General features: G+C 42.9%; 2 protein-coding genes across 6 annotated transcripts; both read right to left on the bottom strand.

Moving 5' to 3' along the window:
* Positions 1-130: 130 nt before the first annotated feature.
* On the bottom strand, positions 131-25,734 carry LOC105053697 (DNA polymerase alpha-associated DNA helicase A). Of its 2 annotated transcripts, XM_010934950.3 has the most exons (7): positions 24,824-25,733; positions 24,146-24,454; positions 22,947-23,230; positions 21,285-22,316; positions 20,376-20,544; positions 2,559-2,716; positions 131-560 (listed from the first exon to the last, which is right to left on the bottom strand). In XM_010934950.3, the coding sequence occupies exons 1-7, from the start codon at positions 25,611-25,613 to the stop codon at positions 318-320; spliced, it is 2,985 nt and encodes a 994-aa protein (XP_010933252.1). In that variant the 5' UTR covers positions 25,614-25,733; the 3' UTR covers positions 131-317. The 2 variants fall into 2 exon arrangements, with proteins under 2 accessions (XP_010933252.1, XP_073101363.1); XM_073245262.1 differs by lacking the exons at positions 131-560; positions 2,559-2,716 and adding an exon at positions 3,813-11,296 and having other exon boundaries at positions 24,824-25,734.
* Positions 11,303-20,368, bottom strand: LOC140852351 (uncharacterized). Of its 4 annotated transcripts, none has more exons than XM_073245265.1 (4): positions 16,777-20,368; positions 16,264-16,721; positions 15,528-16,193; positions 11,303-15,359 (listed from the first exon to the last, which is right to left on the bottom strand). In XM_073245265.1, exons 3-4 carry the CDS (start codon positions 16,155-16,157, stop codon positions 15,021-15,023), a joined length of 969 nt encoding a protein of 322 aa, XP_073101366.1. In that variant the 5' UTR covers positions 16,158-16,193; positions 16,264-16,721; positions 16,777-20,368; the 3' UTR covers positions 11,303-15,020. The 4 variants fall into 4 exon arrangements, with proteins under 4 accessions (XP_073101366.1, XP_073101367.1, XP_073101364.1 ...); XM_073245266.1 differs by having other exon boundaries at positions 15,528-16,139; XM_073245263.1 differs by having other exon boundaries at positions 15,528-16,721.

The raw sequence follows: 25,734 nt of genomic DNA, 5'->3' as shown, positions 1-25,734 counted from the left end.
TGGACAAATTTCGTGGCAGAGGGTTAACCTTCACATTCAGAACTTGCTGATCGCACACTTTCACCCCAAATCTTGTACAAGAACGAGGAGAAAGGATGTGGAGAGAACAAAATAAGAACAAATTTAAATATATGTGTACCTAATTGAATCCTTCCATTAGAAATGGATGTCATGTACAAGAATGGGAAAGTTGAAATGATATCTACAGTGATTTTCTTCTGTATAAACATCCATTGAATTTGGACTTCTATGAAAATAATGAGAAAAAAAAAAAATTGCAGACTTTGTTGGACATCAATGATGATTAGGTAAGGCAATTACTTGATGGAGGGCAATATGGGAGTCATGCCCAGTCCGGATCCCCCAAAAGAACCTGGCTTCGCGTGCTGCACCCTCCCAAAACGTCGGATGTGACGAAGGAGCCTGGCCAAGAAGGTGTTGTGGCATATGGTTGAGCTATCACATACGAGTGCAACATGCCTGCGTGCTCTCGTTATGGCGACGTTCATTCGCCTGCTGTCACCCAGAAATCCAACTGCTCCTAGCATATTAGATCGGACCTGTGGAAAGCCAGAACGGTGGAAGAACTCGATGGCACATTCAATTAAAAAGATAGATTGCATGTAATCAAACCAGAATTCAGCACGTAAAATGCACAAGTGCTCTCGAGCAGAGTTTGATGCACTGCTCAGTAGTTTGCTTATGATATAGTGAATGATCAAAACAATTCATCCTAGAGATGTTTTTGAGCATTGGCATACAATGTTGGTGTGTTTTAAGTGCATCCTTTACTCTCAACTCATCCATGAACATAATCACTTTGGTAACATAGAAGCAGACTCACCTTTTACTCAGACACCAAACGTGATCAAACTTAAATGCTAATTGTATTAAGAGATTCAAATCAATCCATCAGTATATTTTGGAAATGCATGACATCTTCTTTGTTCCTTGATGTGAATCATCACCAACTAGTAAAGGCTTTTGGGTAGAGAAACAACTATTATGAAAGTAGGAATATGCCTAATTAGCAAACCAGGATAGCTCAAAGAGAAGTTGCTGCAGCGAAAATAGCTAATCGATAAAATACAGGTTAATGCACCAAGAGATACACAAAGCCACAATGAAAAATCAAATGCAGATTAGTCTCCAGTGCTAATGGAAGTGCATAAGCAGTTGTCGGACAAGTCAGATGATACACTAGTTGTTGACTTGTGCGTAAAACTGATAGAAACATACACAGATGATATTATCCAACAAGGAAATTATGATAGGCTGCAAAATCAGGTTTGAATCTCAAATATATGAATATGCAAGATGACCAAGGCCATCAACCAAGCAAATTTATATCAATAGTAGCAATGCAAGAACTCGAAATACAATCTCGACAGAGGCCAAAATCCAGTTAGTGGCAGCCAATATATTAACCGCTGCACACATCTAGCCTGTGCCTCATCTAATGATATGTTCTTTGATTCTCAAGCATAAGGCTCCTAGGAAGGGAGTCACATATTAAAAGTGAGTGTAGCATTGACTCCGAGAGCCCCTCCCTAACATGAATTGGTCGATGTTATATGTCAATCAGTTTGGAACTGATTCAAAGTACTATTAGTACAATGCTTATAATTTGGAACCCTCAACTTGATAATGATAATATAAAGCATAAAAAACACTAACAAAAATGTAAAACATCTGAGAAACCATTGATGTTATGGTAATATTTGTTACACTAGTTGCAGCAATTAAAATGATTAAGAAATAGTTCAAATGGTACAGACGATTACAACAGAGATCTCAGGAGTCAGTAAGGGGACATAGTCTATTGAAGGATTTAAGAAGAGTAGAGGAAAATCTAAGCTAACATGTAAGGTTTTTGAGAAGGACATGGCAGAGCCTGCGATAACTTCAAAGGTAGTTATAAACAGGAATAGTTTGCATATGGAGTTTTATAAAGCTAAATCAAAATATTTGGAAAAATGCTTGATGGTCATGGTTATTGATGTCGTTGTGTGCTACTAGTTATTAACAACACCACCTACTTTCTTACATTCAAAGAAAAAAAAGGAGAAAAACGTAAACACAAGATTGATTGTTGGCATTTAATGCCACCTCATAATGATCCCTCAAAAGGCTACAAGGTTTAACTAGTATAATATCAGAAAAAATTTTATTATCATGTAACATTGAGGCTAAAATGCTCGTGGGAACTCAAAGTGGCAGTTTCAAGTGCCTTGAACTTCTGTGGAGACTAGATGAAGTCAAAGACATCTACTAAATTAACATGCTGTCCTTGAAGATAGGGATTCCTTGTCTTAATCACACAAAGGAATTCCCGTAGCTTCGAATTGTTAGTTGACTGTAAAAATTCCAACGTAAATTGTGCCAGGCAGCTATAAGGACACTTAAACTTTCTATCTTAATTTTTGCAGGTCTGCTCAAGTATAGACAAATATATGCAACATAGCTTCCGTATTAACTATTATGAATAATTCTTTATGCCAGACATATCTATGAAAATCTCTTTCTAAAAGTGACACTACTGAAAAGCAATGGCGTACCATTGATATAATTACAGCATCGGCCTCCCTCCCCTGAAAGCTGTCTATAGTTGCAACCTCAACACCAGAAGCTTCTGGAAATTCATCAAGCCTATCCCTCAAAAGCTGCACCTGAGCAATATAAGGTGATTGAACAGCAATGGCAGTTGGAGAGACTCCTGCATAAAAGCATGAAAGTTAAGAGAGCAAGTTAAGCAGATAAAAAACCCATTATATAGGAAAGAACTAATAAGAACCCACATATCAAGATAGAGGAAGAAGGCATGTCAAAATCCAGGTACATAACATACGAACTGGTATAGGTTATAAAAATATTCAAACTGTAAGAAAAGAAAAAAGTCAAAATATTGTGGATACAAAAAATAATTGTTGGAGAATCTACAACTGAATTTGCAACGTAATTGTAAACTGGAAAATTTGTACAAGTAACAAGGTCCTAGGATGCAACAATAACAATTAAGGTGCTGGAAACCCGCACTACTCCAAGTCAACTTTATATGGCCAGTTATGTAGTTAGGATTTGTGCTACAACATCAATCACAAATATTGCACTTATCAACAATCAACTGGATGATTTAAATGATTCTCTTAGTTGATCTGCATTGGCAGAGTACATCAGCAATAATCTGGAGAATAAATATGGTGCACTTGTAAAAAGAAAAAGGTTCATCTCCATTGCAGAGTTTGAAGTGAAAACGCCACTACATGATTGAATGGATTAATTAATTCTTACAACTGAAGTACCAGCATCATGGTTACCAGTACCAATACTTTGACTACTCATCAGACACTACTAATTCAAGCCTTGAGCTTGTTCAGGGAGGTGAGTATTTATGCCAGTTTAATTATTGGTGTAAAGAAAATCATGAATTCTAACTGATTTCTGCTGAATCTGTTGCTCCCGAAAGCAATGCACATTGCCTTTTGTATGTATGATTGTCAATGCATCTTGATACGAGTAGGAAATCCCACCGCTAAGCCGAAGATGTGAGCAATCTTCGATAACTGCCGACCCAAATTCAACCGACCCTCACCTCTGCCGACACTTCAATCAACCATGATCAATACATTTGGAAGGGTTGACTTCGAGCTCCTACATAGTTTTTCAAATCTCTCGACAATTGGAAACAGCTGATGATGAGGCAGACAAGGCAATAGGCCTGGTCCAACCTTGATGCTGGCCAACCCAAGCTAATATTTTGGAAAAATATTGTATTTGATGTTGTTATCCGATTTACACCAGTTGAAAAAATCTCAGGATCCACGTGACAATCTGCTGTGAGCAGATAACGAAGAAAATAACAAACCTATCTCTCCAGATAAAGCAAGAGACAACAAGTGTATTTCTCTTAATAAGGCAAGGCTAACCGTCTGATTCTCCTTCCTTCTCATGGCCCTTTAACCTCTACCTATAAGTAAAGACCCGCAGAGGACCCCCAAGGTATGCAATCTCTCTCTCTCGTTCATCCATTTCCATCTATTCCGAGGTGCTGACTTAAACATCGAAGGATCCTCGTCGGAGCCAACTCTAGTCAAAGACTTTCTTGCTGATTCGGCCATCGTCGTCCTGCCATCGCCACCTACTCCAATAGCACCGACCTCCGAGTCAAAAATTCACAATACCAGATTGGTACTAGAGGAAAGGTCCATGCCTACTTTCGGAAAGAAGCACGAGATCAACAACCATACCACCATGCAGAACCTCTTCAAGACATGCCAACGCCATGGCAACCTGGCTGGTCGAAAACCATGCTCCGATGCAAACTAGAGGCCCCGCCGCAACCATCCCAACCGACTGTGAGAGTGAACCCGGACCACTTCAACATATTGGTCGAGCAAGTATAGATGCTGACCGCAATGGTCCGCACCATGCAACAACCAAACCCCGCACAAGAGGCACCCTAAGAAAAACCACCTCAACCTCCCCCGCATAGTCCGGAGCAAGGAAGACAGACGTGACTGAGTCGACCCAGAAGTCCCAAACGAAGGAGGCACTCTCCTACCCCTCATTTCGGAAAGGACTCTACTCTGAACCGATCTCAATCACGCCACAGAGGCTTATATGGCCCGTAACACCGATGTTGATCGCAAGCTTCAAGAGATGAACCAACGAATCGAGGTGTTACGTCATTAGGCCTCATATCGAAATGATGGATTTGGTTTCTACTTCGACCCACTCTTCAACAGTAGGATCATGCAGGAGCCGCTATCCATCCACTTCAAAATGCTGTAGTTAGAACTCTGCGACTAGTCAACTGATCTGATGGATCACTTGGAGAGCTTCAAGGCTCTTATACTCCTTCATGAAGCAAACAACAGGATTTTATGCCGAGCCTTCCCTTCTATACTCAAAAGGATGGCCCAAGACTGGTATTTGGGCTTGAAGCCGAACTCCATCCATTCATTTGATCGGTCGAGTCAATCATTTGTAGCCCACTTCATCAGTAGCAAAGCGACATCAGGGATCCAATTTTCTGATAAATATCAAGCAAAGGGAAGGAGAGTCCCTCCGAACCTATATAAGCCACTTCAACGTGGCCACCCTAGAAGTAGTAACCTAAACCAGTCAGTCGCAATGATTGTCCTGAAGGGCGGACTTCAGAAGAACTCTCTCATCTTCTCACTAGATAAGAGGTATCCAAAGGACTTCACTGAACTGTGAACTATTGGTTCAGGCTGAAAAATATGCCCGAGCCAAGAAAACCTTCAAGATGCATGGAACCTTGGGCGATGCCATAATCGAAAAAAAGAAAGAAAACCAAAAGCTCTCGCCAAACTGAGGGGATCCACAAAGGAGTTGACAGTGGTCCAGGACTACACCTCGATGCCGGCGATCCAAAACTCCTCGAAGCCGACAACCCAGAAGCCTTAGAGGACAACGGTGCCTGTCGTTGCAAAGGTGGTTCACAAACTATACCCTCCTGAATGCATCTAGGACTTAGGTGCTAATGGAGATCAAGAAGCAGCTTCCCAAGGCAAGGAGGATGCAATCCTAACTAGGTCAGCGTGATCAAAATAAGTACTGTCTTTACAATCGCAACCAAGGTCACAACACCGAGGAATGCATCCAGCTCCAAGACGAGATCGAGGAGTTCATCCGATGGGGTCAACTGGACCCTTTTATTCGACACAGGAGGGAGCAACACAAGGATCCACCAAAGCCACCTTGGCTGCCAGAACCACCTCGATAGAAAGAGAGCAGAAAACCGACCGGCAGTTGGGATGACCAACACCATTATTGGAGGGCACAACGGCGGATCGGGGCATGGAGAGTCAGCCAAGAGGCAAAGATCTAAAGATATCATCACCTTCTCCGAGAAATATGCGCAAGGGATCCAGTTTCTGCATAATGATGTAGTAATTGTATCTTTAAATATTGCTAATTATAATGTACGCCGCATCTTGATGGATAATGAAAGTTCGACTGATGTTTTATTTTATGATGCATTCTCTAAGATAGACATTTTCTTCGATCAGTTGGGTAGGCTAGATTTTTCATTTGTAGGTTTATCGAAGACGCCATACCCATCGAAGGGGTCATCACCCTGCCTGTCACTGTTGAACAGGCACCCCGACAATCCATTATCTAAAATGACTTTCTGGTAATTAGAGCACCCTCAGCATACAACGCCATCCTTGGGCGCTCGAGATGGAACGCTCTTTAGGCCGTAGTCTTGATGTATCATTTGCTAGTGAAGTTTCGGACAGCACGAAGTCGAAGAAGTCCGAAGAGATCAAGCACTAGTGCAGCAATGCTATACGATCGCCCTCTAGGGAGCGAAACTACCCAACGCTCTTCCTATCGAAGGATTAGACAACCATGATGAACTGACTGAAGAATGCAGGGAGCCAATGGAGGACCTTATCATAGTTCCCTTGGAGGATTGAAACAAGGAGCACACGATTCGGATTGGGTCGATCTAGATGAGGTAATCGAAATCACCTCACTTTCTTTTTGCAGGAAAACGCCAATGTCTTTGCTTGATCGCTTGCTAATAGACCGGGCATTGGACCTAAGATCATGATGCATTGGCTGAATATGGACCCAATCTACCGACCCATCAAGTAGAAAAAATGAAGCTTCACCCCAGAATGGCAGAAGATAATTGCCGAAGAAATAGACAAGTTACTTGACGCAGGTTTTATCAAAGAAGTGACCAACCCAAATTGGCTCGCGAACGTGATCCTCGTAAAGAAGGTGAATAGGAAGTGGCAGATCTGTATAGACTTCACCGACTTGAATAAGATTGGCCCAAAAGATAGCTATCCTTTATCTCAGATTAACTAACTGGTGGACGCTACATCGAGCCACATGCTCCTCACCTTCATGGCTGCCTTCTCCGGCAACAATAAAATCCGGATGACGTCTAAAGATGAGAAGAAGATTGCTTTTGTTACTGATCGGGATCTCTTTTGTTATAAGATTATGTCCTTCAGCTTAAAGAATACAGATGCCACCTATCAACGGCTGGTCAACAAAATCTTCAAAGAGCAAATTGGGCGAAACATGGAGGTGTATGTGAATGACATGCTGGTTAAAAGCCGAGCCTCGGAGAACTATACCATCGACCTCAGAGAAACCTTCGCCACTCTCCGTAAGTATCAAATGAAGCTAAACCCGATAAAGTGTGCTTTTAGGGTCACCTCAGGAAAGTTCTTCGGATTCATAGTCTCAAGCCGAGGCATCGAAGCTAAACCTGAGAAGATCAAAACTGTGCAAGAAATGAATCCTCCTAAGTCTATAAAGGAGGTCCAACACCTCACGGACAGGATGGCCGCCCTGAACCGATTCGTCTCCAAATCGACTGAGCGCTGTCTCCCCTTCTTCAAGGTTCTAAGCACCTAAAGAACTTCGAGTGAGCCAAAAAAAGCCAGCAAACATTCGAAAAGCTAAAGAGTTATCTCGGCTCCGCACCACTCCTTAGCAAGCCGGAGCCAGATGAGTTGTATCTTTACTCAGCAGTCTCATAAACAGTGATAAACTTGATACTCGTCCGTGAAGAAGGCAAGGTTCAAAATCCAATCTATTATATTAGCAAAACCATTCGTGACATAAAAACCAGGTACACAAGGCTCGAGAAGTAGATTTTCGTCCTCGTTGTCTTGGTCCGAAAGCTATGACCCTACTTTCAAGCCCACACCATAGTCCTATCGATCAGCTTTTGAAGCCTATCCTGCATTGACCAGACATGTCGAGTTGGACAGCAAAATGAGCGATCAAACTCATAAAGTTCGATGTGAAGTTTGGACCCCGACCCTCCAAGACAAAGATATTAGCCGACTTCATCTTGGAGTGCACCATTCCTGAGAAAAGCCCCAAGGAAGCCAGGCCATCGAAAGAAGATCCGCCCAAAGAAGAGCCCGAGGAAATATGGGTCATGCACATGGATGGGTCGTCAAGCTCCATTGGATTGAGAGCGGGGCAGCTCCTTACCGGACCAGAAGGAATCATCATGGAGTATGCTTTATGCTTCGAGTTTCCAACCACTAATAACGAAGTGGAATACGAAGCCTCACCGTCGGGCTTAGAATAGCAAAGGAGCTGGCAATGCGAAACTTGAAGGTCTACAATGACTCTCAACTGGTGGTCGATCAAGTCCGAAGAGACTATGAAGCCCGAGAGAAAAACATAAAAAGGCATCGGCTAAAGGTAAAAGATCTGATATCTATTATTCACTAGCTTTAATAATCAGCAGGTGCTGAGGTCAGAAAAAATCCGAGCCGACCTACTATCCAAACTTGCGACCTCAGCACTAGGAGACCTACCCAAAGAATCTTTTTTCAAAGTTGTGGAAAAGCCCAACACCGAGGAACCCGCCTCGATGATGTAAGTTGATAACGAAACAAGCTGGATAGACCCACTAGTCCATTACCTCAAAGATGGGACGCTACCAATGGATCCAAAGGAGGCTCAAAAACTAAGGAACCAAACAATGGATCCAAAGAAGGCTCGAAAACTAAGGAACCAAACATCCCACTATATCCTCTATGAAGGCAAGCTTTACAAGAGATCGTTCTCTCTACCGCTCCTCAAGTGCCTACGCCCTTCGAAGCTGATTATGCTCCACAAGAGGTGAACAAGTGGATATGCAAAAACCATCTGGGGGGCAGGTTGCTAATCTACAAGATATTTTGGCAAAGATACTACTAGCCTACCATGCAGTAGGGTGCAGCCAACTTGGTCAAGCGATGCGATCAATGCCAGTGGAACACAAATATTCAGTGCCGACCTGCTGCCCCACTGACTCCCATCAATGCATCTTGACCCTTCATGCAGTGGGGAATGAATATCCTCGGGTTGTTTCCTTAAGCATCGGGCCAAAGAAAGTTTCTGCTCGTCGTTATTGATTACTTCAAATGGATGAAAGCCGAATCACTAGCCCACATCACTAAAGCCAACATGAAGGACTTCATTTGAAAATCCATCATATGCCAATTCGGCCTTCCTCAGATTTTGATCACAGACCATGGCCGCCCATTTATCGATGCCCGATTTGCCAAGTTCTACCAAGACTTGGGCATCTTGCACCATCTTACCTCGATAAGCCATCCCCAAGCCAATGGGGAGGCTGAGGTAACTAACCAGACTCTTTTGTAGGATTTAAAATCTAGGTTAGATAGCACCAAGGGACATGGGCCGATGAGCTTCATCATATACTCTGGGCCCATCGAACCATAGAGAATATCCATCAAAGAAATTTCATTCTGCCTCACCTTCGGGATAGAAGCAGTCATTCCAATCAAAGTCGGGATTCCATCATTGCGGGTCGAGAACTACGACAAACAAAACTATTTTGAGTGACTCCGAGCTACTTGGATTTGCTTGAGGAAGTTCAGGAAAAAGCCTGAGTAAGAATGGCAGCTTACTAACATAAGGTCACACAATACTACAACTCCCAAGTTCGAGGCAAAATGTTTCAAATCAGCGATTTAGTGCCGTGCCGAGCCGAGGTATCTCAACTGAGCAAGCAAGGAAAGCTCTCTCCCAACTGAGAAGGCCCTTACCAAGTGGACGAGATCATCAGACCCAAAACCTACTGCTTGAAGTAGCTGGACAGAGCACCACTACAGCACCCCTAGAACTAAGACAACTATAGGTGTACCACCAATAGTGTAACAAACACTTCCAATAAAAAAGCAGTTTCTTTCTAATCCATGCATTTCGCAGATAATTGTAGACCTCGTTCCTCTTGCGACGATATCCGGACCGAAGACCTCGACGGCCAAGAAGCAAGGGCTAACCTAAAGGATCCTCGGAGGCCCTTCGTTCTCAAAATAAGCTGAACTAATGAAAATCTTGGTCATACGAGAAACAAGGACTGACCACGAAGAACCCTCGAAGTCCACCAATCCAAGTCATCCGGACTGAAGACCTCAACGGTCAAGAAGCGAGGGCTAACCTAAAGGACCCTCGGAGGCTTTTTATTCCTAAAACGAGCTGAGCCGATGAAAATCTTGATCATACGAAAAGCGAGGACTGACCATGAAAGACCCTCGGAGCCTACAAATCCAAATCAATCGGACCGAAGACCTCGACAGCCAAGAAGTGAGGACTAATCTAAAAAAATCCTCGAAGGCCTCTCATTCCTAAAACGAGCTGAGCCGATGAAAATCTTGGTTGTATTAGAAGCGAGGATCGACCATGAAAAATCCTCGAAGCCCACAAATCCAAATCATCCAGGCCAAAGATCTTGGCAGCTAAGTGAGGGCTAACCTAAAATAGACATGGCCAACAAGCCGGGCCGGGCCTGGCCCGACTCGGGCACGAGAAGGCCCAGAAATAAACGAGCTGGACCAAGCTCGGCCCGTTTATTCATAGGTCGGGCTACCCTTCTAGGCCCGGCCCAAGGCCCAAATTTATACAGGCCGGGCCTAGCCCGATCCGAGCCCGCTAGGCCCATGCAGGCCTAGGCCGTGCTAAGCCCATCAAGCCTATTTTCATTTTTTATTTAATATTAAATTTTAAAAAAATAAGATTTTTAACTTTTAAGGTTAATGTTTAATTTTTTAGCCTTTGGTTTTGAAAAAAAAGTTTATTATTGAAATATACATATAGAAAAGATTATGAAAAAATACCACAAAATTTTTATTAATAATTGAATTGCTTGTTGTTCAAATTACAGAGAACGCAAAAATTCAAAAAAGAATAATTAAAAAAAATACATCATAATTTTTATTCATATTGAAAAATAAAACTTGATATGTTTACAAATTACAATTGTTGAAATCCTATCTTGATAATTGAGGTTGTGGATTTGTTGGTGGTGGTTGTGTTCGTATCGTCTTCGGAACTTGTTAGATGTCTGCCAATGTCTTAGAGTCGACTCTCTGCATCTAGCCAATCCTTGAAGCATATACACATCTTTACAGATTTTTTGTTCATTCTGCTTCTCTTCTCATTCAAGACTTATGCATCGACGCTGAATACAGACTTTGAAGCGACAATAGACATTGGCATGGCCAGGATGTCTCGTGCCATAATAGCAAGTACCGAAAAGATATTTTGCTACGATTTTCACCATTACAGCACATCAAAATTATCCAGCTGATTGGGATTGAGGGCAGCGATGATGTCATTAGTGAGGTAGAAGTTTAATTCCGACGATAGAGATGATGAAGACGAACTACCATCCGATTACTGTTGCCGTTGGACTATCCACTGCAATACGTTGTACTTCCCGCTGCTACTTGTACTTGCTTGTCTAGATGTGGTTACACCAGTTCTACTACCTCCAAATCTGGTATCATACAAACTATACATGACATACAAATAACATTCAACTATTTCTTTATCACTAGTTGAATCGATCAGCATATACTCATGATATTCATTAAGTAAATAAAAAACACCATTCAATTTAATTTTAGGATCAAAAATAGAAGCAATAGAGTGTATCATACTTAACCTAGGCCAATATTCTCTCTACTTAGCCTCCATTGCATGAACTAAAAGGGCCAAAGTTTCATCATTTCTATATAAAGAAAATTTTTCAACAATCTGAATAATATATGTCAAAAATTCACAGGAAGTGAAATAATATATACCAGAGAAAAAATTTGTTGCATTAAAAAATATTTTTAAAAAATCTTGTAAAATTTTGGCAACACACCAATCCTCAGAAGTTAGAGATTCCTCAAAAGACAATCAAGAATTTACAAAAGCATTTATCAACTCAGAATATTCAAATGCGCTACTTAACATAAGATATGTGGAATTTCACCTATGCACAACATCAAGTTTAAATTTTTTGTATGCCTTACCGTGGGAGTTATACAGTTGCTTGAAATTTTGTTTTCTTGAAGGAGAATGCTTAATAAATCGGATAGCATTCCTACTTTGAGTGATCAAGCAATTTAAAATACTTAATCCATCTTGCACACACAAGTTAAATATATGGCATACACATTTAATATGTAAACACTCACCATCCAAAATTAGATTTAATGATTGTTTCAGTAAAGTAGCAACAGTATTATTAGATGCATTATCAAAAGCAATAGATAATATCTTATTTTGAATATCATAATATGTTGTAGTTGACATTATAGCATTCGAAATTATAGGTGCAGTGTGTAGAAATTCAAGTAGTTTAAAACTCAAAATTCTTTTATTTATGTTCCATTCATTGTCTATAAAATGTACAGTGCAACAAATATAACTAGCACATTGGTAATTAGCAGTCCAAATATCACAGGTCATTGACACTCTACAATTTAAGGATTCTAATAATTTTTGAAGCTCAATTCTCATTTCAATATATTACTTCATTGCTTCTCTACGAATTGTTTTCCTACTAATTCATTTATATTGGGGTTGTGGACCCCGTTGGATATATTGCTCTAATTTTTTTGACTCAGCTCTTATAAATGGTTCTTCCTCATGAATTATCCATCTAGCAAGCTCTCTACGTTGCATTTTTTGACTATATTTCCAAGAACTAAGACTACCCCCAGCTAAATTCAATTGGGCTTGAATTTTTGCATCATGTGTCCTATGTTGTTTTATGTGGCATTTCAAGTAGCCAGTGCCACTAGATGATTTAGTGATCAGGACGGCTTTGCATTTCCTGCAAACTGCTGTAGGTTCACCCTGGGTATTTGTAGATTCATCAAAATCTCTCCATATCTCACTAGTTCTCTTCCTAGTTCTACGTACTTGAGCACTAGTGGTTTCTTCAAGAGTATTCATCTCCTCATTTGGGGGTCATACTAGGGTTGCTATCATAATAAGAATCCATTTATGCTAATAAAAAAAATAAAAATAAAAAGATTATGTTGAGAACAATATACTCTTCATCGAAGATAGAGGATGAGAGAGCTTGGTAGTCATGCTAGTAGCTCGATCCTTCAACTTCGAGAGAATTCAAACACACTTGAACAAAATTGATTGTAAGCAAGTAAATAGGAAAAACTTATAGAGAGAAGAAGATTGAGAGTTTGAAAGAATTGAGAGAATGGATTGGATTTGGTATGGTGGAAATGGTGAGAATAAACCTCTATTTATAGTTGTTAGAAACTTTCATGCTTCCCAAAATATCCTCACAAACTAGTCGTTTATGACCATTGATAGGGGGTATATTGGTCTTTTAGAAATTCTTTTTATCAAAAAGTTATGTAAATTACCAAATGACCTCCCTACTCTCAAATATAGCCATTATATGACTGTTGGAGAGGGTAAAAATGACATTTTCCTGAAATTTTATCATTTAAAATCCAAAAAAAAAAATTGTCCGTTATGTTACCGTTACGGGCCTGGATAGGTCTGTAACCGCTTTAATTATGCCGGGCCGGGCTTAGTCCTTATCGGGCTCGTGCCGGGCTCAGGCCTAGGCTCGCAAACCCCAAACCCAGCCCGGCTCGAAGGAATGGACCAGGCCAGGCCCGGCCCGTTACTGTTCATGTTGGCCACCTCTAACCTAAAGGACCCTCGAAGGCCCCTCGTTCCTAAAATGAGCTGAGTCAATGAAAATCTTGGTTATACAAAAAGCGACGGCTAACCATGAAGGACCCTCGGAGCCCACAAATCCAAGTCATCCGGACCGAAGATCTCGATGGCCAAAGGACGAGGGCTAACCTAAAGGATCCTCGGAGACCCCTCATTTCTAAAATGAGCTGAGCCGACAAAAATCGTGGCCATACGAGAAGCAAGGCCTAACCACAAAGGAGCCTCGGAGTCCACAAATCCAAGTCATCCGTGCTGAAGATCTCGATGGCCAAGAAATGAGGGCTAACCTAAAGGAGCCTCGAAGGCCCTTCGTTCCTAAAATGAGTTGCACCGATGAAGCTTGGAGCCTATAAATCTAAGTCATCCGGGCCGATCTCCGCAACCAAGAAGCAAGGACTAACCTAAAAAAACCTCAAAGGCCCTCATTCAAAAATGAGCTGAGCCGATGAAAACCTTGGTCGTGCGAAAAGGGAGGGCCAACCACAAACGACCCTCGGAGCCCTCACATACAATACTCGGATCGAAAACCTTGGATGATCAAAAGACGATGGCAAACCTAAAAGGACCTTCAGAGGAACGATGACAAGCATGACCTAAGGACATCCAATTACCTCACAAAAAATGCCTCAGACAAAGTAGAATAGGGGAAGACCTCAACGAGCCGAAAAGATCATGAAAAATTTCGCAAAAACCCAACGTAGGCCCAATTGAATCTAAAAAACTACTGTTGACTACGGATCAATGAGAACTTGAAGAGTTTTTGCCAACCTCGGGCGTTAGGGACAACAGGCATTTGAAACAAATTAATTCACTACCTACAACCAGATTAACATCGAAAGGATATTGGTAGGTAAGCATCAACACAACATTTCAATTTATGTTTCATTTAAATTCCAAAGGTTAGATCCATCGATTACAATACTCGGCCCATGAATAACGGACAGCAAAAGAAAAAAGGGGGCATACATCAATGCGACCAGCCACTAAGCTCCTAGAGTCGGACCATCTTCAACCTTAGAGGGATCTTTGGTGGCAGGATCCAATGCATCTTCGATCGCGGGTGCCTCGTCTTCGGCATCTTCGACCTCAGGTGCCTCGAGTTCACTCAATAAATGGACCTCAAGAAGGCCGGCATTGACTTCAGAGAAGAGTCGCTTGACCAAGGCCTTACATTTCCTGAAGCCAACCTCATATGCTGTCACAGAAGCTCTCATCGTCCCGAGCATGACCTCAATCTAATTGGCGGCGATTCTGGCTTCCGCTTGCTTAACCTTTTCTTCGGCAACATTGGTTGCCGCTTCGCTCACCGCCACCTTCTGTGTGAGCTCCATCACCGGCGACTTTTCCTTGTCAACCAAATGCTCTAAGGCAGCAATCCTTCCCTTGGCCATGTAGAGCTCATTCTAGAGCCGTACGACCTTCTTTGCAGCACTCCACCTTGCCTTTTCAGCTGCCTTAGTTGATCCCACCAAGTATTCTAAGGCAGCAATTCTATCTCAGGCCGTGTGGAGTTCATTTCAGAGCCGTGCGACTTTCTCCATGGCCCCCCACTTCACCTCTTCAACCGTCTTGGCCAACCTCGCACAAGCTTCAGCTAACCGAGCCCTCTCCAAAGCAAATCTTTTATCAACTTGTTTGATTTCCTCCCTTAGGCGCTTCACCTCTATAAAGGCCTCGGTACAAGCCCTTTCCCTTTCTAAGGCCCTTTGCTCTGCTTTAATGGCCCTCTTCTTAGTTTCACGAACCTCTCCCTTGGAAACCCCAACCTGAACACCAATGGACTGAGCCAAGCTCTTTGGTAACGACTCAACACAATCGTGAATAGCCAAGCATCTCCAAAATCGACAACGGCTCGACTACGTGGAAGATAAACGAAGGTGCAAGAGAATCAGAGGAAATAGGAGGGAGTTTCAAAGGTAAAAACTTTTTCATTAAGTAAAAAGTTAATCGTTACATGATCTGACAGACCAAAAAGAAAGCAAAAGATTATAAAAAATTTAAGCTTAAGTCGAGGCATCAACAACCTTATGCTGAGGATCGATCGAAGAGCCTGTGGGAGCATCGACGGCTGGCTGAGCAATCTCCATGGCAGCTGCTAGCATCGGTGAAGGTGTCTCCCTGATGACCATAGGCTCCACATACGATTGCACCTCAACGAACATGGGCTCTGGCTGTGGTTGCTCTTCAGTGGCTAGGGGCTCCGACAGGGGTTCATCTTCATCGGCTTCTTCTTCATCCAAAATAGATAGGTCTAACTCGGGGAAGCGGCCTGATATCTTCTGGTGGCAGGATTCTTGTCTAACGATGAAGGCTTCCTCACCGAACTTGACCTTCTCATCAGAAAATTTGTGATGAATGGAAGGCTTCCACCGCCAGATGGCCCACCTCAATGATTTGACCCTCCACCTTCTTCTCCACCTCGGCAACCTTCTCCTGCGCCGCTTGACGCCTCTTCCCTTTTGAGGCAAGTCAGCCTCGACCTTGACCCTCGATGCCACCGCCTCCTCCTGTAGTGCCTCAACCTTTTCTAGCGCTTCCTTAAGGCACTTCGCTTCGGCCTCAGCCTTCTTCATTGCCAATCGAGCCTTCGCCATGGTCGAGTCCACCTCTTCACATTTCTTATGTGCATTGGCAGCCTCCAACCAGGCAGACATTAACGAATTTGTAAAAACTATAATATAGTGGCCCAGCTATGTAAGCAAGAAAAAGCAGGTTAGTTGTGGCAAGTACACGCAAAGAATGAGCTAAGAAAAGACTTACTCAAATGAATGAAGTTATCGCATTTCTCTACTGGAGGTTCCGACTCTGACCCTCCAGCCTTTGAAAGTCGTTTACGAGAAGCATCCCTTGGAGCAAGTCATGAGCAACCCTCCAATTTTCCAGAGTGGAACCGGATGGCGGAGCCGAAGAGGTGCCCAATCCTTGATCGGCTAGAGCAGTGCAAGAACCAAGCTAACCAGTCCACCTTGAGAGGGTGATCAACAAGATCCCCTAACCTGGGAGGTAGAAATGGGAGTCGAAGGCTTGGGCCCCAGACCATGAGCATGGGTCGAGGAAGCCAACACTACCTTAGTCGGAGTGGATGAGACCCCATAGGCCATCTGAAGCCTGCCTAGCTTTGGCAATTCTTTGATTCTTCTGGGCTTCGACAATGGCCGAAGCCTTCCTCTTCCTTATGATGTTCTTTTCTAGCTATTCAAGTTCTTCAAACTTCATATCTGCACCGAGCCGAAGCAAGTTAGCTCAAAAAAAGAAAAGAAGAGAGACACTCACCTCGGGGGTCGGCTAGGCTAAAACTGATGTTAAAAAGAGTCTGCTCCGACAACAGCTACTTCAACGGCAAAATATTATACTCGCACAAAGTCTTGAAGCGCTGAATATCCTCTTTTCCCAACACTAAAATCCAAAGGACATACTCTCTAGGTCGGCCCCAACATGCAAATCCTCAATCTTCAATAGAAGAACAGGATACAAAAAGAAAGCACTCCTTCCAACCATGGGCAGAAAAAGAAGCCCCTTGATTAAAGGAGTAACCCCTTTTTGAAGGAAGATGCACCACCAGTCCTTGGCATAGGGATGCTTTTTGATAATAAAGAAAGACCTAAAAAGAGGAATAGTTGGCCGAACTTCGACCAGAAAATAAGCAGCAAGAAAGCCGCAGATGAAGTGCCATGAGTTCGGCACAACCGACCTCATCAAAGACGTGGTGAGAAATTTGAAGAGCTGAACCATAAAGAGATGAAGGGATAATCTAAGCCCAGCCGAAGTGACTTGTCATATACCCAAGCCGACCTAGAGGAGGATCATAGATCCAACCACTCACCCTCGGGAGTTCCAACCCGAACTCGAAAGGAATCCCAAACTGGATCCAGATCAGACTCAGGTCATCCGGATCCAATACATATCGAAAACATCCGAGCACGAAAGACTTTTCGGCCTTATGCCCTTCATCCGACTTTTCGGGGCTATACCCCGAGGAAGGAGAAGAACCGAACCAATCCCCTGTTGAGTTCTCCAGTTCACCCATCTAAAAAAACGAATGATGAATGAGGATGGGAAGATGACCAGAAAGGAAAAGAAGGGAGCAAAAGTAAGAACTGGCAAAAAGGAAGACGAGACCAAAAGCACAAAGGAAAAGTAGATTAGGAAAATCTTAGGGAACCAACCTATAGCTGGACACGAAATAGAGGCTGCCAAAGAGGATGGCCAAGAGACACTAAGGAAGTCTAGAAACCACCGCCAACACAAAGCTTGAAAGGGAAGATGAGAACTAAAGGGTAAAAACAAAGGAAGCAGACCTCTACTTATAGGCACCTCAAATGGTGCAGATCGGACGTCGATTCAGCCAAGGCCGTGGATGGTTGCCACTTGGCATCATCTCATTAGTCGAGCCAACCCCTCAAATGGTTCATTTATGGGCACATCTTAAACAGCATGCGCGATGCTTTGAATCTGACACACCCCTTAATGGTGACCACATGACGACTCCCGATCAACAGCGATGGTTCTCTAATATGATGCTTCATCCTGCCCAAGCATCACGTATGCGTCGTTCTGATAGAGGGACCAAGCGCATGACACGTGTCCTCGACTTGGCCGAAAAAGGAAGCATACTCCCTTCGTCCGACCTAGCCTTGGCTCAAACTTGGGAGTAGAGGGCATATGATACAGGTAGGAAATCTCACCTCCAAGCTAAAGAAGTGAGCAATATTCGATAACTGTCGACCCAAATCCTGCCGACCCAGATTCAGCCAACCCTCGCCTCTACCGATCCAAGGTACTTCAATCAACCGTGATTAATATATTTGGAAGGACTGACTTTGAGCTCCCGTGCAGTTTTTCAAATCTCTTGACAACTGAAAATAGCTGGCAATGAGGCAGATAAGGCAATAGGCCCTGTCCGACCTTGATGCTGGCCAACCCAAGCTGATATTTCAGAAAAATATTGTATTTGATGTTGTTATCCGATTTACGCCAGCTGAAGAAATCTCAGGATCTGCATTACAACCTGCTGTGAGTGGATAAGATAATAACAAACCTCTCTCTACATAAAGCAAGAGACAAGTGTATCTCTTCAGCCTCTATCTATAAGTAAAGGCCCGTCGGGGATCCTCAAGATATGCAATCTCTCTCTCATTCATTCCTTCCCATCTATTTCGAGATGCTGACTTAAGCATTGGAGGATCCCCGCCGAAGCTAACTCCAGTCAGAAACTTTTTTGCAAGTCCGACCGTCGTCATACTACCACCGCCGCCCACTCCAACCGTGCCGACCTCCAAATCAGAAATTTGCAGCAACACATCCAGCCTTCCATAAAGCAGATTTGCTAATTAAAGAAGAAGAGTACAACAGTATTCACAAAGGTGAATTCATATATAATGGATGCAGCTTTTTAGTTATTATATCAATTTAGTTCAAATAATACATAAAAAGATTTTGCTACGGTGCTTCCATATTATTTTTAATAGAAATTAAGTAGTAATCCTAGCCATCTATTGTTAAAGGGTATGCTAGGAAACAAAATGGTAACCGATGGTGGAAGAGGAATTCGGTGGCAGCAGCATAGCCTTCTCTTCCAACAAATCTCGGTTCTCCCCACCTTCCCCAAACTTTACTCTTTTCCCCTTCCAACCTCCAAAACCCTAACCCTAACTCGATTCTAGTTTCAAAACCTCATTCCCTATGGCATCCCACTCAAGCCCAGCCCCACCTCCTGCTTCTCCTCCAGCTTCTCCATCATCGACTCTTGTATCTACCACCGCACCAATGCCTCCACCTCCTCCTCCTTGGCCACCTCTGTCGCCTTATCAACCTCCTCCTCATCAGCCTCCCTCGCCACCCTCCACAACACCCTCTAGAAGACCCTAACCCTCTATGCCTTCTTCAAGATCTACATCGCCATGAACAAGTTCATTGCCTCTACCTCCTCTTCCCGACACTGCTCCATCCAAGGCAAGGACACAATCATCTTCCAGTGCCCCTGCCGTAGCGACCCCACCACCCTTCTTGCCCCTTCTTCACCATCTGTAGGAGCCACCACAAAGCCTCGTCTGCCTCCTCGGCGCCTCCCTTGCCAGCATCGACATCTACCTCCTCTACAAGCACTCCCCCAACACCCCCTCTCAAACTACCTCCCCAACCCCCACAACCCCAACTTCACCTTGCTCTCCTCCTAGACATTCTGCATTTAGCCACCAACCTTGCCCAGGGCCTTGACTACATCCACCACCATCCACAACTATATCAAGCCCTCCAATGTCCTTGTCATCAAGCTGCACTTTTGCGCTAAGATATGTCATTTCGGATCCACACCACAACCAATGCCGACGTCAAGAAGGAGGCAGCAGTGGATGCAAAGATCTCTTCCTCATCCCCACAATCGTCCAAACTGAAAAGATCGGACAGCAGTTAGATCAAGATAAAGGGGACAATGGACTACATAGCACCAGAGCCTGCTCGCCGGCAGGAACATCTCCAGCAGTCTAACATGTACCCTCTCAGCATGGTGCTCCTGGAGCTCCTCTTCGATGAGGATCTGATCAAGCACCAGTTTGACAGAAGACAGAGATTTGGTTTAACTACCAAAAAAAAAAGGTGATTCTGGTGACTGGTACTACTGGTTATACAGTCATCTTAGACCTTTCATTTTTGAATCTATGGTCAAGATTATGTACTTGGAGGCACAATTAGAAGCACCATAGCATACTCTACATAAAAGCAGCTCTTCTAAAATTTACACAAAGAATTTTAATTGTACAAAGAATAACAGACGAGATCAGAAAAAAAGGTGTATACATATACGTAAAGATTAAAGAAGAAATAGCCTAGAGGTAAGTCAGCTAGTTCTTATCATGAGAGGGAAGGATGTATACCAGAATATATTAGATGGAAGATGTGTTGAATGACAATGTCTGCTTCACCTTCATTATAGAAAGAGCCTGTACCAGCTGGATCCAAATGTTCCTCACAACCAACATATAAGCTCCCATATGGCATTCGCGTATCAAGTAAGAGCATTGGGCACTGAGTTATCCGTGTAGCCTGTTTGAAACACAGGCTTGATCAAAGGTGTAGTTTGTAACACAACCCTTTCTAAATCTTTCAAAAAACTTAGTATAAAAAGATGCAAGGACTGGGGTAGCATCTATCAGGATTTTTAATATTAGTAACTTCCTACTAGAAAAAAAGAGACCTATGAATTTCAGATGTAGACAGAAGCACAAACTGAGTGCAAAGTCATATTAAATATTAACGGACATAATCATATACTGGAGCTCAAATAAAGAACTAACAGAAAAAGTTGTTATATGTCTTGTCAATTATTAGGAAATGGAAATTAACTGCAAGTCGGTAATAGAATGTCACGTAGATTCTATTGTATTTAAGAACTCTCCAAGCTTTCATCACCTTCTGTGGCCAATAAAGGCACATCAATAGATGATTTAAAGAAGCCTTCACAGAAAAGAAGGGGGTTACATTATGAATAATAAATCCAAACATAAAGGCTTTATTGACTATTGGGTCAGAGATATCCATATTCACGTTTCTTAAATGAGTATTGAGAAACATTGCTTTTAATAACACTGGCACCTTTTTCTAAATTAAAACCAGGGATTTGATCCAGTCATTCTAGGCTATTTGATCGAAAGTTATGGAAATTATTCAATAAGAGGGTAAAAGACAGATGAAGAATCTAACATATTATCAGCATGCCATGTATATGCCACCAGTATTAGTGAAGACATAAAACAAAGGTATTACAAGAACTTAATAATACACACCTTCACAAATGGAGAATCAACAAGAAGATGTGAGGAGACAGTTGGTGAAGATTGCAGCAGTCCATCATACATCTCTTTGGATGCCCAACTGGCTATTGCATTGTGCATTCGATATTGAGTTGTTAATTTTGTGGCTAGCATGCCTTCGTGCAAAGCTGATGCTCTTTCCAGAAGAGATATGCCTAGTCCACCTTCCAAGGCCTTTCTAGATAAAATTACTGGAGCAAGCTGACATTGATCACCTGCCAATATACAGCGCTTTCCTTGCAAAATTGGAATCCAGCAGGATGGTTCAATTGCTTGCCCTGCTTCATCTATAACAACCAGATCAAAGCTGTCCAACCTTCGAATGACAGGATCAGCTGCTCCAGTATTAGTGGAGAGTACCACCTGGGCGCTTAAGAGCACTTCCTTTATGGTATCCCTCTCTTTCTTCTTTAAGGTCTTTCCAAGCTGTTTTAAGAGCTGACGTATACCCGCTGCCAGTGAATCATCCTTTAAACAAAGCCGAAGGTCCTTCCTTAGATCTGACTTCTTTCTCTCAAATTCTTTCTTGAAATTTGCAAGCCTATCATTGACAATTTCTCCTAATGATTTTGAAGCCACAGTTGCAGATATTCGAGCTGGATTTCCAACTCGTACAATGTCCAGTTCAATATCCGAGAGTCTTTCAACCATGTTATCCACAGCTGCATTTGTAGGAGCTGTCACAAAAACACGTTCACCTTGCTGAACAGCAAGGGCTATCAGTTCCTTAAGCAACCTTGTCTTGCCAGTACCAGGAGGTCCTTGGACTGCTAAAAGAGGCCTTTTCTTGTTCAATCCCAAGGCAATAGCTTTTAATTGGGAGTCATCAAACTTCCCTTTCTCTATTAACCCATCAAGTCTTACCTGACTCCATTCGACCAGATGATTCTGCTCAAGCAACATGATATCTTCCTTGTCTCCAAATAATGTAGCAACCACAGCAATCGATGGATTTTTTTTCTGTAAACCATTCTTCTGCAGCAGCATTAGTGCTTCACAATTGCGCTGCCATTTTGAAAAAACAAAGAAAGTGAATATCAGTATCTCAAATGTATATTGGTGTTTTCAATTACTATAAACAAACTAACATAATCCTTAAAGCTCTACCGAAGTAATTAGTCACCTCATGATGATAATAGCACAAAGCAGCAACTTTGAAAAAGGAATTCAGAACACATGCAAAGTCTGTTTCATCTTCCTTCATCTTTTATATGACATTGACTTAGATCATCCACAATCAGATTGTAACAAAGGGTAGAGAGATAAATGATCAAATATAGAAAAATAATAATTCATGGCAAATTGGAAAAATGATATTATAATTGGCTATGGAATAGTACTAAAAAAATAGACCAGCGTTTATTATAGTGAGGTCAACCAAAGAATATGCCTCTAGAGAGGTAAGAAGTCATGTGCTAGTAACTTCAGTAGTCTGCTATAATTGTTTCTTCACACTAGGGGATCTGTATCTTTCAATTGTATGTAGTAGTCCTTTGCGTTAGATCCAAATAACCAACAATGACTATCACATCTAGAGCAAAAGGTATATTCAACATTCTCCATGAGACAAACAGGTGGTGAAGAAATTTTCCCTCTTTTGAAACAGCATATTAAGTCTGTCAGGTGCTCTAATACCTCATAAGTAAGTGCATCAGCCAATCCTTGGATACGATCAATGCGCACGCTCTTCCCAAATAGCTTTGAAAAGGTGGGATCTCCATGGCGGGACTCCAGAGCCACAGTAATGCTACAGCCATCCTCACCTAAATTGTTGACAAAGCCTTGTGTGCATGAAGTTGCTCCTGCACCCCTGCTATTGCATATCCTCACACAAACCATGTCCCCTGGAGACAGAGTTGTTGGGGGCAGTCTATGGTTGCCTTCAACTCTAAATAAGACCAAATGCATTCCTCCCAATCCTGTGGACAGATATTTACAAGTTAATGCATAGAGAGCTGTGAAAGAACAAACAATCTGTCATGCAAGAATAGTTGATTGACTGCTATCTATCTAGAAAAATAGAACCAATGATATTGAGCATTATAAGCTGCATTTGTACGCTACCCAGACAAGAACCACCACTTAGGCTTTATCTGACACACCTGCACTCATTGGTGCTTTCTGCAGCAACATTATTTAACCTCTAGTTTATGTCAAGAGGAACAATCCCAAACTATTCTCAATTTCAGAGAACTATTCATACTGTGCCTAGCTAAATGCATGTGACTGGTCTGACTCCTGTCAAGCTTGATAATCAATACATAGATCAATGATATAGTTTGATAAGCAGGTGCTAAGGCATTTGAAATTAATGGAAGGGGTACACAATGAAAATAAACTGCTGATACAAAAGCAATGACCTTTTAAGTGAAACAAATCTACAGGATTATTTTTGAGAGCTAGGACTGAAGAAACCCAAGCCAAAAATTGGGTGAAGCCAAGACTCAAACCCATACGGTACAACACCCCCCACCCACCCCACACACACACAATGACTTTACCAACTTCACTAATTAGCACCCCCAAATATAAAGGATTATTAAAACACTGAAATGGGAAAAAAGAATTGTATAGATAAGCACAGTATACCAGATTTAAGAAGGAATCTTCAGTTAAATACATTTCAACAAAATGGCAAAATTGATATGGTCTGACAACACACTGGCAAACAAGTTAAGCAAGAATCATTAACTCTACATGAGTAAATTAGAGTGCAATGAAGACAGTTATCAACTGGCATGGCAACAATCAAAATGTCAGTTTGTTTCTACTAGATTTCTAGCACCCAAGAGATTTGTAATATTTGAAACTTAGCATAAAAAGATTATGCTCACCAGTAGAAGAGCTAATTGCATTCAAATTGCAGATTGTGTCACACTGCTCTTGCTGCTCCTGTCCGTGGCTTACAAGGTACTCAATTGGTCTCAGTGAGTTGGATTTTTCATCTGGTGTGGGAACAGCATTCAACTCCTCTTGGGTGAATTCAAGCTCTGCATCCCGCTCTATACGAAGGAGGTCCGACATGTTCTTCACATAGTATTTTATATTGTCCTGTATTGTTTTAGCTTTCTCCAGCCCTATTCCAAGACCACTGTGCACAGGCTTAGCCTGGGGTGATTTCCGCACTGCTGCTCGATGTTGTGCTGCAACATATATGAATAACTTTGTTAACAAAAGAGAACAGAGACAAGGGCAAATAGATATTGATGGAAGATTATCTTGGATTCAGTGGTAGTATCATTTTGCATAATTTATGTTTAGTTTTCTGTTTTGCTTGCATATGTTCATGAATCTTATCTGAATTCATTATTAATTGATTATTTCAGCTTCTGCAACTCTTCTACTACTGATCCAAGATTTGGTTTTCTTCTACATAAAATCATTGATAGGCACAAATTTATTTATTTTTAACAAGCCAAGGAACGAAAAATAGGAACCTCCCAATAAAATCATCGGTTATGAAATATCATCCAAGGAAACGCAGAGCAGGATTGGGAAGGCGAGACTGTGACCTGAATTAGCAAATTCTTTGAGGAGCTTCCAGGACTCGGTGGAGCGCCAGTCGACAAAGACGGCCTGGCGCTGAAGGCCTTGGAGGATGTCGCGGAGCTCGCGCTGGAAGTGATCAAAGAGAGTGGGGTAGTGGGTGCAGGCCTTGAAACAAAGGGACTCGAGGCCCTTGGGCATGGGGACGGCGTAGAGGTAGGGCTGCGCCTGGATGACAAAAGCGAGACTCCCGCTGCCGTTGGAGGCGGCGCCACCGCCCATGCCGAGGCGTTGCCGGAGCTCGGAGAACTCGCCCTGGATCTCGGCGGAGGCCAAGTCGGAGGCCATGGAGCGCATGCCCTGGCTGATCCAGCCGACAACGCACCTGCCCAGCTCCCGTCGCCCCAGTGGATCCCCGTTTTGGTAGATCGTCCCGACGCTGATGGACGCCTCCTCCGCGGAGGGCAAGCATTCTTCCCCCTCCCTCTCTCTCTCCTTCTGCTCCACCACAACTACCACTTCCCTCCTCTTCTTTCTATTGCTGCCGCTGAGCAAGCGGGTCTTCGATGATGACGACGAATGTGATGGCCGCGGACGAGGAGGAGAAGGAGATGCCTTTGGTGGCTCTGAACTGCTGCTGCGTACGGGGAGAGTGAAGGACGAGCGATTGGAAGAAGCGATGATCCGCCGCTTGGGGGGGCAGACCCGTGGAAGGAAGCCGATGCTGCTGATGCCGCGAACAGAACACGTCTTTGCTGCTGCTGCTGCTGCTGCTGCGGCAGATAATCCGCAGCAGCAGGAAGCAGCGGCTTCCATCTCCCAGGCCTCCTCTCTCTCTCAGTTTCTCTACCACTCCCTGGCTCTTATTTACCTCTCCCTCCCTTTGCACCGTTCCCCCGAGAGCGGGACTTCGAATCGCTTCATTTTCCTTTCTCTT

This window comes from Elaeis guineensis, chromosome 11 (genome assembly GCF_000442705.2).
Source record: "Elaeis guineensis isolate ETL-2024a chromosome 11, EG11, whole genome shotgun sequence".
Taxonomy (NCBI): domain Eukaryota; kingdom Viridiplantae; phylum Streptophyta; class Magnoliopsida; order Arecales; family Arecaceae; genus Elaeis; species Elaeis guineensis.
Note: the sequence above shows the minus strand (reverse complement) of the source record. Positions and strands in the feature narration are given on the sequence as shown.